Source organism: Protopterus annectens, chromosome 6.part1, assembly GCF_019279795.1.
Source record: "Protopterus annectens isolate FY-2018-M chromosome 6.part1, PAN1.0, whole genome shotgun sequence".
Taxonomy (NCBI): domain Eukaryota; kingdom Metazoa; phylum Chordata; order Ceratodontiformes; family Protopteridae; genus Protopterus; species Protopterus annectens.
The window spans coordinates 432,067,489-432,085,918 of NC_056738.1; the positions used below are offsets into that span (position 1 = coordinate 432,067,489).

Below are 18,430 nucleotides of genomic sequence, written 5' to 3' on the forward strand. Positions count from 1 at the left end.
CGGTTCCTCTTTGTTTGGACCAAAGGTAAAAGATACACTCACCAGGTGTGAACAGGAAGAAAAACTCTCTGTGCCGTGGGAGTATGTTTTACCGTCCCTTCTAGACCACATCCCAAGGGTCAGAGAGGCGGAAAAATGTGGTTCAAGAAGTCCCAGAGATTTTTCCCGGATGCACAGGGTGATTCCTCCTTCAGAGGCAGGGGGGGAGCTAATGGTAGATGTCACCCTAGAAGCGGGGGGGGGGGTCCGCAAGACCAGGGTGGTTGCGATCCCTTTCGTGGCCGTCCCTATCAGAGCTCTTGATGTGGGGCCCAGTTGCTCTTCTCTGGAGCCAGTCGGTGGTCGCTTATCTTTGTATCCAGAACCTTGGCTCAGCATCACCCAAGACAAGTGGGTACAAAGAATAATCACCAGAGGATACTCCATACCCTTCTTTCTTCCACCCCAGATCCCAGATGTTCCACCCAATCACAGGGATCAAGCAACTATAGAAGTTCAAAAGTTGCTTTCAAAGAGAGTCATCCAAACCATCCCCACAGACCAGATAGGATTCAGAGCTTACTCCAGATTCCTTTTAGTGCCAAAACGAACAGGGGACTTGGAGGCCCATTTTGGACCTCAGCAAACTAAACAAATCCATAAAGAAGGCCAAGTTCCGAATGGTAACACTGCAGTCTATACTCCCTCTATTAGGGAAAGGCAATTGGATGTGCTCCATAGACCTCCAAGATGCTTACTACCACACAAAAATGGACAGAGCATCAAGGAATCATCTAAGCATCCTACTGGGAGCCAGTCATTACCAATTTCGTGCTCTGCCATTTGGTCTCACCACAGCCCCCAGGGTGTTCACCAAATGCATGGCAGTAGTGACAGCTCACTTGAGACGTCTTGGATTCCAAATGTTTCCATACCTGGACGACTGGCTCCTGACTGCCTCCATCAGGCACCTACTCATACAAGGCAGGGATTTGACCATCCAGCTCTGTACCCAGCTTGGAATTATGATAAATTGGGAAAAGTCTGCCTTGTCGCCATCTCAGTTTGTGACTTTTATAGACGCAGAAATAGACACAGTCGCCATGATGGCTCATCTCCCTGCAGACAGAATTCTAAACCTCAAGCAACAGATATGCACCTTACTTCCTCTACAAAAAGTCAAGGCAAAGACGGTGCTGAAACTCTTAGGGACCATGGCTTCTACCATAAATCTAGTTCCACTAGCCAGATTGCATATGCAAATTCTTCAATGGCTACTTTTCTCCCAGTGGTCTCTTCAACAACTGCCTCTATCTCATCATGTCCTCATAACAGAGTCTTGCAAAAAGGACCTTCGTTGGTGGATTCAGCCCGATCAGCTGACAACAGGAACACCCTTCCTCCCTCGCCAACCCATTGCTCCTGTGACCACGGATGCCTCCCAGATAGGGTGGGGGGGGGCATTATCTAAGCAGGACTGTTCAAGACACATGGCAAGATCACGAGGCTCACTTGCATATCAGTGTCCTAGAGAAGAGAGCAGTTTTTCTAGGGTTGCAAGCCCTTCACGACTTTCTTGCTTTAGGGATGATAGCAATCCAGTCAGACAATATGTCAGTGGTATGGTATACAAACAAGTAAGGAGGAACCAGATCTTACTCCCTTTGTCAAGAGGCTCTTCGTGTTTGGCAGTAGGCGATATCTTCCCATCACTTTCTAGTAGCAACGCATATCCCAGGGACAACCAGTGTGATAGCTGTCAAGCTCAGCAGGGTAATCTTGATGCCTCACGAGTGGTCTCTGAACCAGAAAGTAGCGGAACAGATTTTCCACAAATGGGGACAGCCTTGCTGTAATCTTTTTGTCAGCCCGATCAATGCCAGATGCAGCAGCTACGTTTCCCTTATCCCCCCTCCGGGGGAGTCAATGAGAGACACACTTGTTCACGATTGGCCTCCAGGACTTCTTTATGCATTCCCCACTTTTCCACTCATATCAAAAGTGATCCAGGAAGCAAAGTTCTTGGGAAGCAAAATGATTCTGATCACTCCTTACTGGCCTCGTCAGATTCGGTTCCCCTTTCTCAGGCCTCATCTCCTAGATGATCTATGGACTCTGGTCCCAGATGTTCTTTGTATTTCACTGTTGCAGTCATCACATTTGGATCATCTGCCTGCAGGTAGCCCTCAGCCGGCCTGAATACCAGAGTCTTGGATTCCTGCATCGGATGCTGTCTCTTCTTCCATGATGTCAGGTCGTCAGGGGTATAAAACATGCAGTCGACACCATTGCATCAGTCTTTCTTGCCGCATGGTGCCTGAAGCAGAAGCAGTTCACAAGTGCCGGTCAGCCGACTCTTGAAATTTTTGTTTTCGAGTTTCAGAACCGAAGTCTTCAAAAAAGCTAAGTACCCCATTGGGGATCCTTTTTCTTGCTCTTACCCGATGTCTGTAAAAGTTAACAATTGTATTACCTGTGGAAAGCAAATACCTCATAGAGATTTTAATTTGTACTGCATTCCTTGCTTAGGCCCAGACCACGACGTCCCTCGCTGTTGGTTTTGCACCTGGTTTAACCCCCAAACTATTCATTGTCGGGCTATATTTGCAGCTAATTATTTTGGTACTCTGTATAACTATCCAGAAATGGCTTTGGTAAACCATCCCACTACTGATATTCCGAAAAAACGTAAGGATAAAGACAGACAGACCACATAGGTCCAAAACTGCTGTTAAGCTAGTCGCCAGTCCACCGGTACTAAGTGAGGCACTTTTGCAGCTCCTGATACCCGCTATCTCAGATTCGCAGGCCTCTACCGAGACCCATTCGGAGTCCGGTATGCCGCGAGATGCTTCTTCGACTATGGAACCTACAGATGTCTCTACCTTGGATGGATTCGGAGCCGCCGTGCAGGCACCAGCTTCTGAGGGTGTATTCAGGCCTACAGACATTTATTTTAAACCAATGCCATCTTCTTCATCCAGGCCTAAAATTCGACCCACGCCTAGAAAACCGACGTCCAAACCGCATGCTCAGGCCCATATGCCTAAAAAACAAATGTTTAGAATGGCTGAAGACCTTATTACCTTAATTAGAGGAAGCCAGCCTTCCCCCTCTAAGAGACCTAGAACTGATTTTCCTTCTGATTCTTCTGATCAGGAATCTGATATTTGTTTCTTCTGATTACCAGGATTTGTCCTTATCTACCTATGTGGATTCCATTCCCTCTGCTTCCTCTCCAGAAGATTTTTCTTTTGGTGAAAACTTGCACTCTCTTAGGGAGCATTTCCACTGGGAAAGCCAGGATTACTCTGACTCCAAAAAGAGGCTTAGGAAATTCTTACCTCCTCCCTCAACACAGGCCTTTAGCTATCCATCCTATTCTGGACATTGTAGATGACGCTTTCTTGGAATCTAGTCTTTCCCCAGACACTTTACCTCCAGCTCCCAGAAAACCTGACAGGTATTGCAGAGTACCTGACTCTCACAAGTTTCTCTTCAAGAATCCTACTGCGGATCCAGAGACCATTTCCCAAGGGCCAAAGGGCATAAAGGCTACTGCTGCCAAAAACCCTACCCCTTCTGATAGAGATTCTAGAGCCTTGGACAGATGGGGTAAGAAGGTATATACTTCTGCTACTTTGGCCATTAGGGCTTTAAATTGCCAGTTTCATATGTTAAAGTACCAGCAGCATGGGACTACTTAAACAGAAAATTATGTTGATTCTTGACTGTGCTGAACACAAAGAATTACAGGATTTAATACAGTCTGCAGAACAAGTTGGTAAACATGCTTTGCAATGTGGTTTTGACTCTTTAGAAGCATCTTGCAGGGCTGCTGTCACTGTGTCTGTACTTTGAAGGCATGCGTGGCTTAAGGAGCAAAACTTGCCAGATCATGTTAAAGCTAAATTACTGGATGCTCCCTTAAACCAAGACCGCCTGTTTGGCAACAAAGCAGAAGTCCTCAAAAAGATGGAGGAAAAAGCTAAATCTATGCAAACTGTTAAAGATTTCCTGCAAGTACAGCCTCCCAGATTTAGTAGGCATTGGCCTTCAAAGAACTGGTCCTTTCCAGCCTCTTCCAGGCCTTTAGTCCAAACCCAGGAACAGCAGACCACCTAGGTTGCAGTCTCAGGCTACGAACAGGCCTAAGCAGTGGGGGACTGCCACTTCCAAAGCAGGGAGTAGTAAGACACCCCCCCATGGAAAAATGGCACAATGACTTAAACTTAACCATTCCAAGCCCTGCTCAACTGCCTGCTCCCTTACGAGGAAAGCTTGCCCTACATGCAAAAAACTGGGACCTCATTACCCAGGACAAATGGGTTCTGAATATAGTTTCCCCAAGGATACAGATTCCACTTCCACACCCTACCAACCCCAAACAGTTGGTCAGACCTAACCCCAAATCAGTGGGCAGAGGATCTACAGCAGGTTCTCTCTCTTCTAAGTGTCAGGGCTATTCAAGTTGTCACAGCAGAAGAAAGGGGACAAGGTTTTTATTCAAGACTTTTCCTGGTACCCAGAAAAGACAGCTCCTGGCATCCTATCCTGAACCTCTCTATTCTGTAGACCTTTTTGGTAATCCCAAAATTCAAAATGCTAACACTTCCAATAGCTGCTTCCTATGCTAGGCAAAGATGCCTGGTTGGCAACCTTAGACTTCAAGGAAGCTTACCTGCACATCCCATTAAGGGAATCTTGCAGGAAATACCTACGATTCAGGGCAGGCTCCCTGCACTATCAGTTCTCTGCACTTCCCTTTGGCTTATCTGCTGCATCCAGGGTATTCACAAAGTGTCTAGCTCCAGCCATTGCATTTTGCAGGCAGAGAAATATTCAGATATACCCATACTTGGACGATTGTCTGATTCAGGCATAAAGCCAGGACTTGCTATTAAAACATCTGGCATTCGTAAAGAAACTTCTAACCTCACTGGGGTACAGCATAAACGAAAAGAAATCTCACCTAGTACCCTGCCAACAGATTGTATTCCTGGGAGCAAGCTTGAACACAACTTCCCAGATGGCTTTCCTCACTCTAGAGAAACAAGTTTATTTGACAGCCTACTTCAAACTACTGGCCACAAAGACCCAGCTATCTGCAAGGAAAATTCTGCAAGCCCTGGGGTTCATGACTTCTTGCATTCTACTAATTCCATATGCAAGACTGCATATGAGGAAACTACAATGGTATCTAAAAAGCCTGTGGTGTCAACATTCTTAGGATCTAGAATCAATTATTCCTATCATTCCTTGTATAAAGACAGAGTTCCTTTGATGGGCAGAGGCCTGCTACCACAACAAGGGGCTCCCTTTCACTCTACCCTCTGCCGCCCAAACCCTAACAACAGATGCATCAGATTATGCATGGGGGGCTCACTTGGCAGGACAGTGCATTTAGGGCAAATGGAACCCGAGATAGATGCACCTGCATATCAACCAAAAAGAAATGTTAGCTGTACAGAATTCCCTGACAGCCTTCAAAGATCACATTCTTCCAGGACAATTATTGGTAAAGACAGACAACACCACAGTTATGTGGTACATAAACAAGCAGGGGGGAACCCACTCATACCCTCTCTGCAGACTAGCCATGGCTCTGTGGAACACAGCCTTGAGCTACAGGCTCAGTTCCTGGTAGGCAACCTAAATTCTCTGGCAGAAGACTTAAGCAGAAATCTCATGGACCCACATGAATGGAAACTGGAACCAAAAATATTCAACCTCTTGAACAAATGGAGGACTCCAGAGATAGACCTGTTTACCTCCCCTTAGAACTACCAGTTGGACAAATTCTGCACAAGGACTTCCTACAGTCAAGCTTGGAAAATGAATGCCCTGTCCTTTACCTGGGAAAGCCTCTCAGTTTATGCCTTTCCCCTTCTGCCTCTCCTCTCAAAGGTTCTGCTAAAGATCAAACAGGACAAGCCAAGGACAATACTGATTGCACCAGATTGGCCATGCTAGCATTGGTACCTCCTCTTGCGCTGTATGACACTGCTGGAACCATGGCACCTGCCTCAGACCCCTTCCCTGCTGTCCCAGCAGGCGGGCCAGATTCTGCACCCTCAGCTTCAAACCCTGAACCTTGCAACCTGGTTAATTCCTTGAGCTCTCCAATAGCATCCCTCAGTAAGCAGGTGCTAAACGTCATTCTGGAGGCAAGGAGGCCTAGTACTAGAAAATCCTATGCTGAAAAGTGGAAAAGATACTGTTCCTGGAGCCATACTCAGGATGGGCACAACGGTGCCCAGCTTACCTCATATACTTCAGTACTTAACAGAAATGCTCGACAAGGGCCTATCCTTCTCATCCATTAAAATTCATGCCTCTGCCATTTCAGCACATTATAATACTGAACCACCCCTCTTCTCTCGCCCCCTGCTAAAGCAATTCCTCAGAGGGGCCAAAAATTTAAGACCCCCCCAGGAGAGCCCGTACTCCAGCCTGGGGCCTTAACTTTGTATTGGAAAAGCTCACTCTCCCTCGTTTTAAGCCAGCTGCAACTGCAGAGTTGAAATTCCTTTCTTGGAAAACAGCCTTCCTTCTAGCCATCACTTCAGCAAGAAGAATGTCTGAATTACAGGCCCTCATGGCAGTGGAGCCCTTTATTATCTTCCATGCAGAGACAGGGTTTCCCTCAGGACCAATCTTTCCTTATGCCCAAGGTGGTGTCTAGTGTGGCCCTTAATCAGTCCATTCATTTGCCTACCTTTTTCCCGAATCCACAAAACAAAGAAGAACGAATACTGCACTCTTTGGACGTGCACAGACAACTTAGATTCTATTTGGACAGGACTAAGCCTCTTAGAAAATCTGAACAACTGCTAGTTTGCTTTGCTGCAGGGGCAGAAGGGAAGGCCATTTCAAAGCAAACCATTTCTAAATGGATAGCCCATTGCATTCATTTCTGCTATAAGCACCATGGAAAACCTACCCCACAGGGGTTAAGATCACATTCCACCAGGGCTGCATCTACCTCTACAGCCTTTCTCAGAGGTGGCCCTACTAGGGACATCCTAGAAGCTGCTACCTGGAGCTCTGTACATACCTTCACCAAGCATTACCACATGCCTATTTTTTCTAAATCAGAGCTGGTTTTGCCACTGCAGTCTTGCAGGGCTTAATAGCTGGCCCTAATGCTCTCTAACTTCCTCCTCCCTTCCTTAGCTTTGGGAATCAACCCAAATGTGATGACTGCAACAGTGAAACAGGAAGAATATAGTACAGTTGTGTACACTTACCATAAATGTAGATGTTAGAGTGTATTCACTGTTGCAGTCCTGGTTACCCTCCCTCCAGCCCCCTGACTTCTCTTGGCTGTACCTTTCCTTCTTGTTTGGTATATTTAAGCTTTCTGGTGTATTTGTTTTTTGATGGAGGGGTACCATAACATATATTTGATTCCCATTGTGGGGGCACCTGACATCTGGGGCAAGAAAAACTGATGTAATGGCATCGGCTACATGTTTTAAACCCCTGACGACCTGACGTCATGGAAGAAGAGACAGCATCCGACGCTGGAATCCAAGACTCTGGTATTCAGGCCGACTGAGGGATACCTGCAGGCAGATAACCCAAATGTGATGACTGCAACAGTGAATACACTCGAACATCTACATTTATGGTAAGTGTACACAACTGTACTTTCCAGACCTCTTGACACGCGTGTCAGGCTCCCTTCGCCCTTGCCTCCACACCCTCAACTTGACAGTGTGGCTGCTCCACTTCATCCGTAGTCAGGCTTCATGATTTTTCTCCCGCAGTGACCAATATTCTTAAGTCTTCCCACAAACCTTCCACTAGGAAGTTGTATGCTAGCAAATGGAGAATGTTTTCTATCTGGGTGAAAGAGAAAAATGTAGATCCTTACACAGCATCCATCCCTGTGGTGTTAGAATTTCTAACTGAACATTTCCATCAGGATCAGCTGCTGCTACAATTAGAGTTCAACTGGCAGCAATTTCAAATTTTCATTTGGGAGAACATGAGCCTAATTTGATGGCTCACAAATTATGTAAATTCTTCCTTAAAGGCGCTACTTTGCTGAGACCTCCTTTTCAGGAACCTGTACCTTCTTGGGATCTAAATTTCGTTCTGTCCAAACTCACTTCTCCGCCTTTTGAGCCCGCACATTCGTGTGAATTGAAGTTTCTATCTTGGAAGACCATTTTTCTAGTAGTTATCACATCTGCTAGACTGGTATCAGAGTTGCAAGCACGGTCTATCAAACCTTCTTATTTGATTTTTCATAGACATGGTTTCCCTTCATACAAATCTTTCCTTCATCCCCAAAGCTTGCTCTCAAGCTAATTTGAACCAAACTATCAAACTGCCTGTATTTTTTCCTAATCATTCACAGTGCAGAATATAAATTTCATCAACTTGATGCTCATAGACAGTTACAGTTCAATCTATATAGAATACAATCAGACCAGTTGTTTGTGTCCTTTTCTGAAACTAGAATAGGTCTGCCAGTCTCTAAAGTGACTCCGTCTAATTGGATTTCCAACTGTATATCCTTGATTTACTCCTCCAATGGAAAGAACCTTACGTTTAAGATTAATACTCATTCCACAACATCTCTGTCCATCTGCTGCTTTTCAAGCCAGAGTTCTGATTGACAGTATTTCTGCAGCAGCAACTTGGACTACCCCTCATACCTTTATTACTCGTTACAAATTGAATTTGACCTCCAGGGGTAGACCTCCTTTGGTTCCACGGTTCTCAGGAGTATATTCCCGTGAGCCACCCAAGAAAAAGGTGCTAGGGATGCTGTCCCACATGTAAGAATAAAGGTGAGATAGGACTACAGAACATAAAGAAGTTATGTACTCACCATAACGTTCCATGTTTGTAGGCCATCTTGCCCTTCATTCTTACGAACCCACAAACCTACCTCCGTCCTTGGAGGATCTGGAGGCAGGATAGTGTTGCCTTTGGTAGGGTGGAGACCTTTCATTGTTGTTGTTCCTTCTGGATTACTTTTTCTATCACTCTTATAGTTAGCAGCAAACAAGAGATGGGGATTCTTACTAGTGCACTATGGGATACCTACCTTGCCACAAGCCAGCTAAGAAACTTTGAGCTTTGTAATCGGCCGAATCGGAGCCGAGGATTGGCTCTGAACCCATATGTAAGAATGAAGGGCGAGATGGACTGCAAACATGGAACGCTATGGTGAGTACATAACTTCTTTTTTGTTACAGTTAAGGAATCCCTAGTTGTGTCACAAGTTAAGGTGTTTTTAAACACCTTTATTAAACTGTCAATAAGACATAGGCAAAGATAGATTAACAGAAAAGAAAACCAACCATCTTACCATTTTTTTCCTATTACATACATTATACATCACATCTTTTCTTTCTTAGTAACTATCCTCAGTCCAGCATTACATAAATTGCTACATTTCTGCCTTCCCTTAAACCTTACTCCTCCTCCTGCTGTACATTATTCTGCATGTTCTGTTCCAACAATTTCCATTTATTTCCATGTAATTTGCTTTCTCACTTTTCTAAAGATCCCTCTTCTAGTTCTTGGTTTAGACTTTAATTTCTGTTTTCTAGTAATTGTTTTTTTGGCAGCTAATAAAATTAAACTGAGTAAGGCCTTACTTATGTGTAGGCAATTCAGACACTTGTCCTCAGTTACCTCATTCTTCTCTGTCACACCTCCGACCTTTGCTATTTACCTGAGAAAATATTCTTTGAAGTCTGCTTGGAGTATAAAACTACCTATGCATACACTTCCAAGGAAAGATCCCAGTTAAACCTTTTGGACTTTGTTGCATTACTTTGGAGCCGTGCATATGTCCTTCCATTTCTCTGTTGTAAATTGGTTTTACAGTCTCTCTTCCCAACCCTTTTTACCCTCCTCTGATTGTCATCATGCAGTATTTTGCATGCCTCACCAATCATCCCTTTTCTAAGACCAGCTTTTGTCCTAGATTCAACTAAAAACTTCACCAGAGCAAGTCTTTTACTTAAGATTCCCCATTCCTTTCTATTTGCCTGTACTCTGATATCAATATCAATCCTTGTTAGGGAAGGCAGTCTCTAGCTTGCAGTCCAAACGTCTTCTTGACCTCATCCCAACTTATTTTTCCCTCTCTACTTGGTCCTTATACTTTGGTTCCTTTGTCAGCTTACTTCAGTAAATTCCATCCCCTTCTTGCCTGTTTTATGTACCTGTACTTGCAGTCGTCCCTGTTGGCAAAATCTCTGTCATCCATTGCATAGTTCTTAGAATACTTTCTGCTATTTTATACATACATACATACAAATATTTTAAGCATGGGCATTAATGCCCTTCTAGCTTGTCAGTATACCAAAACACTTGTTTCCATAATGTGTCCAGGGTGTTCTTAAAAATATCTAAACTAGTACTTGCTTTAATGTAATTTGGTAGCCTGTTCTATGCATCAGCTATTCTGTCAGAGAACCAATTAGCACACTTCTCATTCATATAGAATGTTCTACATAGGTTGTCTGATGATTCCCTAGTACTTTTTGATAACCCCAAACATTCCCAGAGGTAGTTGTCCCTAAATGCCCTAGATACCTGAATACAAGTACAAGTTCAGATATTTTAGTCTTTCATAATAACTTAAATTTACATATCATTGGATGTTGTCTGTATATTTCCTCTGTATTCTTTCTAGTTTACTCATGTTTGTTTTCTTGTAGGATTTCCATATTGTTATTCCATACTCAAGTTTGGGTATAATGTAACTAACAAACAATGACTTAATCATTTTTGATTTCCTAGACTTTATAAATCTTTATATACAACCTTTAGTTCTATAACTATCATTAACCAATTGGTTGATATGATTAGAAAAACTCATAGCTGAATCTACCCATATACTGAGGTCCTTAAATGAGTCTACAGTTTCAATCACTGTGTGCTGTATTAAATATTCACCTTTCAATTTGTCTCCCAAATCTCATATGTTTAGTTTTTGGTGTATTTATCAGCATATTATGGGTCTGTATCACATTGTCGAAGTTTTACAACTTTGAACGCTATTTGGTCGAACTCATATGTTAAAAGTTGTAAAACTTCGAAAACTTTAAAAAAAATAATAATAATAAAAAACGTACCTGACGGTTGTAAGAAGAGGGGCAAGCCCCCCTGCACCCCCTGCTCTTTAAATATACCAACTCCGATATCGCACTACAGTGTAGTAAAGGCAAATCTTTCCTTTCCACACTGTACTGCATTGTACTGTGGTCTCGGAATTGGTATATTTAAAGATTGTGGGGGTGCAGGGGGGCTTGCCCCCCTGCTTACAACCGCCACGTAATTTATTTTTTATTTTTATGTATTTATTTTTAAGTTTTTAAAGTTTTACAACTTTGAACATATGAGTTCGACCATATGGCATTCGAAGTTGTAAAACTTCGACAATGTGATATAGACCGTAGTATTTTCCATCCCTTGGTAGGTTTTTTACAATCTGAAGCAATTGTTGTTCCTGAATATATTTTGTGATTAATTTCCTTGCTAACATTGTTAAATCAGTATTATTCCATTCTGTTTCTTGTAAATTTAAGTCCCCAGCTAATATTATTCTTCCCTCCTGTGTTTCGTGCAAGAAATGTATGAATTCCTCTAGGTCATCTGCACTTCACTTTGATGGTCTGTAGACTCCAACAATTGTTATTTGTTCAAAGGTTGTCTTTATTGCCACAGTTATACAGTCTATAGTATTGATGTTATCATTGAACATGTAGTAATCACAGGTCTCATAATTATCTTTAATTCCTATCATAACACCACCACCTGATTTTTTGTTAGAATGTCTGTTACATTAAAAACATTTATACCCTGACAGAACTGGCTTCCAGTCATTGTTCTTTAACCATGTTTCACAAATAATAACCACATCAATCATGTGGGAATATAGCAAATTTTCCAATAAAAAAATTTTATTATCAATGCTGCTAGCACTGACAACCATCAGAGATGCATCAAAAGTTGCTATCTCTGAACTGTTACATTTTCGACCTGGCAATTTTGGTATCACCTTTGCCATTCTTTTAGCCATCATAGGCATAAACATGGTTTAGAATCAAAATGGGCCTATGTGAAGCTGGCTGTTTTACATTGTTTAGGTTTTACAGCCAAAATTGCTTTCTTCCAGAAGGTTGGTGCTTCTCCTCCTTTTAAAATACTGTTGAAACAAAGCCTTCCAGATCTTTATCACTTTCTTCCCTCGTAGCTTCCAAACGTTAGGCATTTTCCTTTGGAATAGTAAAAAAGGTTTCAGTGGCAAAGTCTCTCATGAGCTTTGTCTGAAGAAAAATAAGCAGAGTCCCCTTCTGTTTGCTGGCTCACTTTTTGTTGGATACACTTTTATTTATCTCCTGCTCAGCTTCTTCTACATCCAAAAATGTCTTTGATCTTCCAGGATAAAAATATTCTGAAGAAAGCTGGATACAGCATCTTGAATCTCTTATCTGCCTCTCGACATTCCCTGACTGCTGGGATAAATTTGCTTTTCTTCTGTCTGGTGTACAGTGAATAATCATTTTCCACAAACACTCTGACTTCATTTTTTAATCCTTTTCCCTTCTGCCACAATTTTTTTCCATTGTCATCTGTTTCTGCTGGTATGATTGCATCTTTACTAATACAGGTCCTGGCTGCTTTTCTCATAGTGAGGTTTTGAACGTATGCTCAATGTACCCTTTCAATTTACAAATTCTTCTGTGGAATCCTATCCAATTACTTATTTGTGCTTTCATAAAAATAATATGGTCTGTTCATTTCCAGTTCTGGGAGAAAATCTTAGGTGTTCCTTGCCCATTCTCTCTTCTAGCTGTACTATTTTTAAAACAGCTCCTTTTGAGAAGTCTCACACTCAGCCAGCCACTTTCTCATTTCATCCGTTTTTTTCAGTTTTATCACTTCATCTGGATAGCAAGTTAAAGCTACTTCTATTTTTCCAGACTTTATTTGAGTTGATATAATCCTTCAGTGTTTCATTTATTTTAATCACCTCTGAGTAAATTTGATATATTTTTTCCTCTAAATTACTAGAAGACATCTTTTGTACCAAAGCTGAAGCGTGAATCACTTTTTGCTGAACAACTCCAGGATTTTTCCTAACCAGTGATTTCTCTTCACCTTTTCTGGTTGATTTTCTTTCAGGTTCTCGAAATTTCTTATTTGCTGACATCCAGCCAGAGTACTTGCTAGCCAGTAACTGCATTTTATATCACAAGCTCTTGTTTGTCAGTTTCTTTTTTCACACAGGGAGAGCTGCAATTAAGCTGTTGATCATTGTGCAGGCATCTTGGAAGTACGCAGAAATGAATACTATATTAAAACCATTTTCATACATGATGCCTGCCGTATTTTCTACAAATACTTCCCCTCATATCTTCATCACAACTTTACACTGCATGAAGCAGTGTGCCTCAAACCATGCATATTTTTGGCAAATATAAAAGTTGACACCACACTACCGAGGATCCCTGTTTTTTTTTCTTCCTCTTAGTTCCCACCCCACCCTACACCCATACATGCAGCTATCAAGGTATATACTCACTTTGCCTGTTCATTTCAGTTGTCTACTAGCACTGGAAAATACCAGGATGGAGAGGCAGGATCTGGGAACAGGAGCTGTTAACTTGAGGGCAGTTAGATTTATGATGCTACATATATTCTTACGCTTGTCAGCTAGCAGATATTGTGCAGTACCTGGTTATACCAGATCTTCTGTGAGTCTATACTTCCACACACCCATGATCTTCAGCTGAAATGCACCCATACCCCTTTAAGTCCTTGTGCAGTGTAGAGTAGTAGTGGTCCTTCCCTTGGTGGTGCCCCTGCAATGTGTTTTTTTCTCCCCCTGGAATAGGCAAGCTAACTTCAGATATTTGCTTCTGTCCCCCATCTATAAGCTATTTTTCAAAGCCTGATTGTCTGGGGCATACTAGGGGCTTCATCCCTCTGTCCCGTGAAGCTAGGACAGCTGTCATTGTTATTTTAGTCAATCAAGTTTTACTCTTGTCATTTGTGTTTTAAGACTCATTCAGTTTTGTTTTGAAGTGATCATGCTGGTTGTCCAGATCCAGATATGGCTGTGTTTACTTTTTTCTTATATCCATGGATGTTTTGCCACAAGACTCAATGAAGTGTGTGTCTTTAGGTAAGTAACAGTGTTTGAAGACCAGTAAAATGAAAACTTTTGAGTAATGCTTGGAGTTTAAAGGAAGCTGATAAAGAACTGTGTTTTCATTGTATGTTGTAAAACTAGAGATGGTGTAAACATCTAGAACTTTCATCCATAGTTCATACAAGGTTTTACTTGGCAGTGGAGGGGCTGTTGGTGTACTCTTCACATGTAAATATACAATACCTAGCCAGTAGTCTGTGCAACATACCCATCTTGTATTTACCACTGTACAAGTTAAACTAACATGTTAAAGAACATAACAGAATAAAGAGAATAGGGAAAGCCTTGTTTCATACCTTTAATTGGAAATGAGGGGACCATTGTGGCTCTGCCTTAATGAAGGACATAAATCCTTCATGTAGACTGCTTGCTAACCTGTTGTATTTCTTTTTTTTTATTGGGGGGGGTTATTTCCCAAGTACAGCACAGCAAGTTCTGTTGCATCACTGCATATTGTTATAGGTCCATTTTGCTTCTTTTCTGATTGCTAAGGTAAAAGTGTACTTTTTACATGCCACACATGCCAGCAATCAGACTTGATTAATGTTATCCATGACCTGATATTATGAGATAAAACTGTTTTTGAGTTAAGTTAAGGAGCAGTTATTGTAGTTGGGAAGTCAACAGGGACATGCAGATCTTATAGTCTGTTTAACATTGAAAAAGCTATTAGTTATCTGCTTTCTGGGTAATTTTTCCTAGCTTTAAATGTCAGTCTTGTTGAGACCTGCGTCAGTGCTAAAATAAATTATGCCACTTCTTGACAGTTGTATTTGGTGGTGAGGTTGATAACTTTTTGCGTGTTCATTCTTAAATTCCTTGGTATTCCTTCTGAGTGTATAACCTTTTTGCATTTAGATGGTTTGTTGTTTCTTCTAGTTCACATTTAACTATTGGCTGAGCCTTGGAAGGCTTTTTTGCTGTGGAATAATTCTGGAGAGCTTTATTTTTTCTAAGATCTATCTAAATTTTTGTACTTGTGATTGTAGTTCAAACCAAAGACTACAGACTCTATATGTCTTCAGCAGACTGAAAAAGTTTGAGATTATAAATTTATTAGTAAGATTATTGGGACATGGATTTTAACTAACCTTTTGTCTGATAATTAATCCAAGGAGGTGGCACTACGCAAGTGTTGCTTTAATCTTCCCAAGGCTACTAATATTTTTATATCTAGACCTGCATGAGCTGTCGAAAATTTATAAGTTCTCGGTTGTCAGGGTAATTTTATAAAGGTCCTTTCTGTTGACTCTTGTCAGCTTCTTTGAGAAGGTAATACTGGCAGTTGACAGTGGCTACACCATCCATTCTTCTCACTTTGATCTGTCCAAGGCATTGAGTACCATACCGCACACTGAAATTGTTTTTAAGTTGATGGCCTTAAACATAAATCCCTGCCTGGTAAGATGCATAACCAGATGTCTTAAGGACAGAACACACATTGTCTGAGTTCAGGCCTTCTAGCCTTTACTAGATTCAGTAGCTCTGTCCTTCAGACTGTTACATCTGCTGTTGCTCTTTCCACTCCTGCAGTAGCATGATTGGTTCTACATCTTCAAAGTGAAGGATGCTTACCAGCTCATTCTGTTTCATGAGCACAATCAAATATTCCTCTGGTCCACCCTGGCAGGTCAGATACCAAGTCACAACTTACCATTTGTCTTGCCCTTTGCACCATGTAGCTTTACTAAGTGCTTAAGCATGGTAGCTACCACTCTTAACAGGTGGGGTTGTAAGTGTTCCCCTGTGTTGATGATAGTCTCCTCTATCAGCCTAGTCCCTAGAGCAAACTAGTTTGCTACAGGGACAGGACACTGCAGGTGTTCAACTTGTTTTGTGTGACCATGATTCTAGAAAAGCTTGAGTTCACCCCATCACAGAGAGACATTCCTGTGACTGATCCTGGATATGACAGTGGTTTGCTATCACCTGTCCTTGGAGAGGAAATCGGATATGGTAAGTGTCCCCCATCCTATAGTCATTCGTAATTCCATATGAAGTTATTTGCTATTCTGTCGGTACATCTTATGCTTGGTACGATGGTCTTTCAGTGGACTTTGTCATCCTGATTGAATCAATAACTTAGCAGTCTGTAAGACCCGTATTACTTTGTCCCATGAGCGTTGATGGGATGGGAGTAATGGCTGGATGTTCACAAACTTTCTTTCCAAAAAGTTAGTGTAGGCATTCGTTTGGGATACTTCCAGGCTCGGGAGGGGAGTATGCTTCCAGTCCTAGTAAAGTGAGGGCAGGAAAGGGAAGGAGGGCATAGTTTCATCAGGAACAAAATCTTCTCAAGTTTATGTTAGATATGAGGGCAGTTTGCCTTGGCCTTGAGCTACCACAGTATTTTCTTCCTCACAGTCCCTTGCTAATCCAGTTGTTCTATATTAGCAAGCAAGGTGGGATTCTATCTCATCTTTGACAGGTGACCAGAACACTGCTGAAAAAGTAACAAGCTTAGGTTTGAACACTTTTGAAAAAGTTACCATTTGATCCTTGTTGCTTGACTCATTTTGAGATGCTCTGCATCCAAGCTTATGCCATCAGTGGGCATGTCTCTCAGCCTGTTATTGGGAACTAACAACACATTCTTGAAGAGACCTTCAGGGACTGGGGTACCCCAAAGTAGACCTTTTCATATTTAAGTGCAACACCAGGTTGCTGCAGTGGTGCTTACTAGGGTCTGATCATGGAGCCGTCTGCAGTAATGCAGTGTCCTTATCACAATGTAAAAGGTTGAAGTATTTTGTGTATTTTTAATAAAGTTGAATAAAAAACTGGATACTAATGAAACACTTTTTTAAAATATTTTAGTGAACTGTTCAAATAGTGTGGCATGTGTCATAGATAGTAACAGCTATGTATCTATCTATATATCTATCTATCTATCTATCTGTTTTATGAAATTGCCTGGAAGCAATGAATGTGTAAATTGCCACTTGAGAAAAAAAATTTATCAGTAGTAAAAGCATTTGGAGGAGGTGCTTGCTACCCCCAAATATGCCAGTGTCAAATACTTTGCATTGGCTTGTCCAACTAGAACAAATGGAGAAAAATCCCAAACCTGTAAAATGTGCATTAGTCATTTTGGTGCATTATACATGTCACATCGTATTCGTATTTGCTTCATGACAAAGATACTGAGCAGAAATTGTCTGATTGTGTCTGATAGTACATCTGAAGCCACTACTTGCTCCATCCAGTTTCTGGTCTGTATATTTTGATTTGCAAACAGTGCTGTGCTTGCTAAGTACCTGTTTACAATTTTTGTTTTGTATTCTCCTAGGACCTTTTTTCAGTCATCTTGCCTTGATAAAAGCTTTGATCTTTTATTTATTTTTCAGAAGTGCTTTCACCTAAGTTTGTAACTGGTAAAACATTATGCTGCTTTTCAGGGTAGGTATGGTAGTATAAAAGCAAATAGAGTCCCTCCTGCATAGCCATGGTATGTCATCTTGTACATTTTGTTTTCTGTACAACCCTCTGTAATAGTTGCATACATTTCAAGAAGAGCAACTGCATAAGAATATTCTTAGTTCATTGGTGCTTAACATTTTTCATATTTGTAAGTAGTTGTAAGAGGAGGCTAGTGAAATAACCAGTCAGGGTGTTTTGTTTCCTAAAGAATGAAGACAGCCAGCCAAACAGCCAACTAATTGAGTGAGTAAAAGTGACTGATATGCATACCTTACAGCTTTGCTCATGAATTCTGAAGAAAGCCAAAAATAATAGGAGACAATGGCTTGAAATCGGGGACAATTTTTAAATGTTGCTCTAGTTCACTTAACAAGTTAATAGAACTACAGGTTTTGCATTGACATCAAGTTATAAGAACTATGAAACTTTAATGACTGGCATTATTGACTGACTATAATCCTCAGCATTTTTGAGGGCCACAGCAAAAGTTAAACAAAATTAGGGATATAGTAAAAATCATGCACATCTGAGAGGAATGGGAATGTGGTTGGCTTTATTCTGAAGCATGGGGAGAACGAGAAATTAAGAAAGATAAAACATTATGCTTGTAACATGTTAATGTCTGGTATCTGCAGCTCCACTTTGCTGAAATGAAAAATCTGCAACTTATTTCTTTTTTTGTAATACAATAGGGTCCTGTAATAAAGCTGAATAGTAACCAACGGTATGCTACAACAGCCATTACTGCGTCTGTGATACGAGACATCGCTAAAAGTGTTGGGATTCCACTCCAGGTAACTTTTCCAGTCTTTGCTGCAGTAGTACTTTATTACTTAAGGT

At 41.5% G+C, this 18,430-nt stretch overlaps 1 protein-coding gene across 1 annotated transcript in view; it reads left to right on the forward strand.

The window, feature by feature from the left end:
- The window catches only part of LOC122805613 (aspartyl aminopeptidase), a 1,034,351-nt gene that overhangs the window by 756,190 nt on the left and 259,731 nt on the right, over window positions 1-18,430 (forward strand). The window contains exon 13 of the mRNA XM_044075861.1: window positions 18,283-18,384. Within this exon, the coding sequence (XP_043931796.1) occupies window positions 18,283-18,384 (102 nt within the window). The remainder of the gene's footprint in view (window positions 1-18,282; window positions 18,385-18,430) is intronic.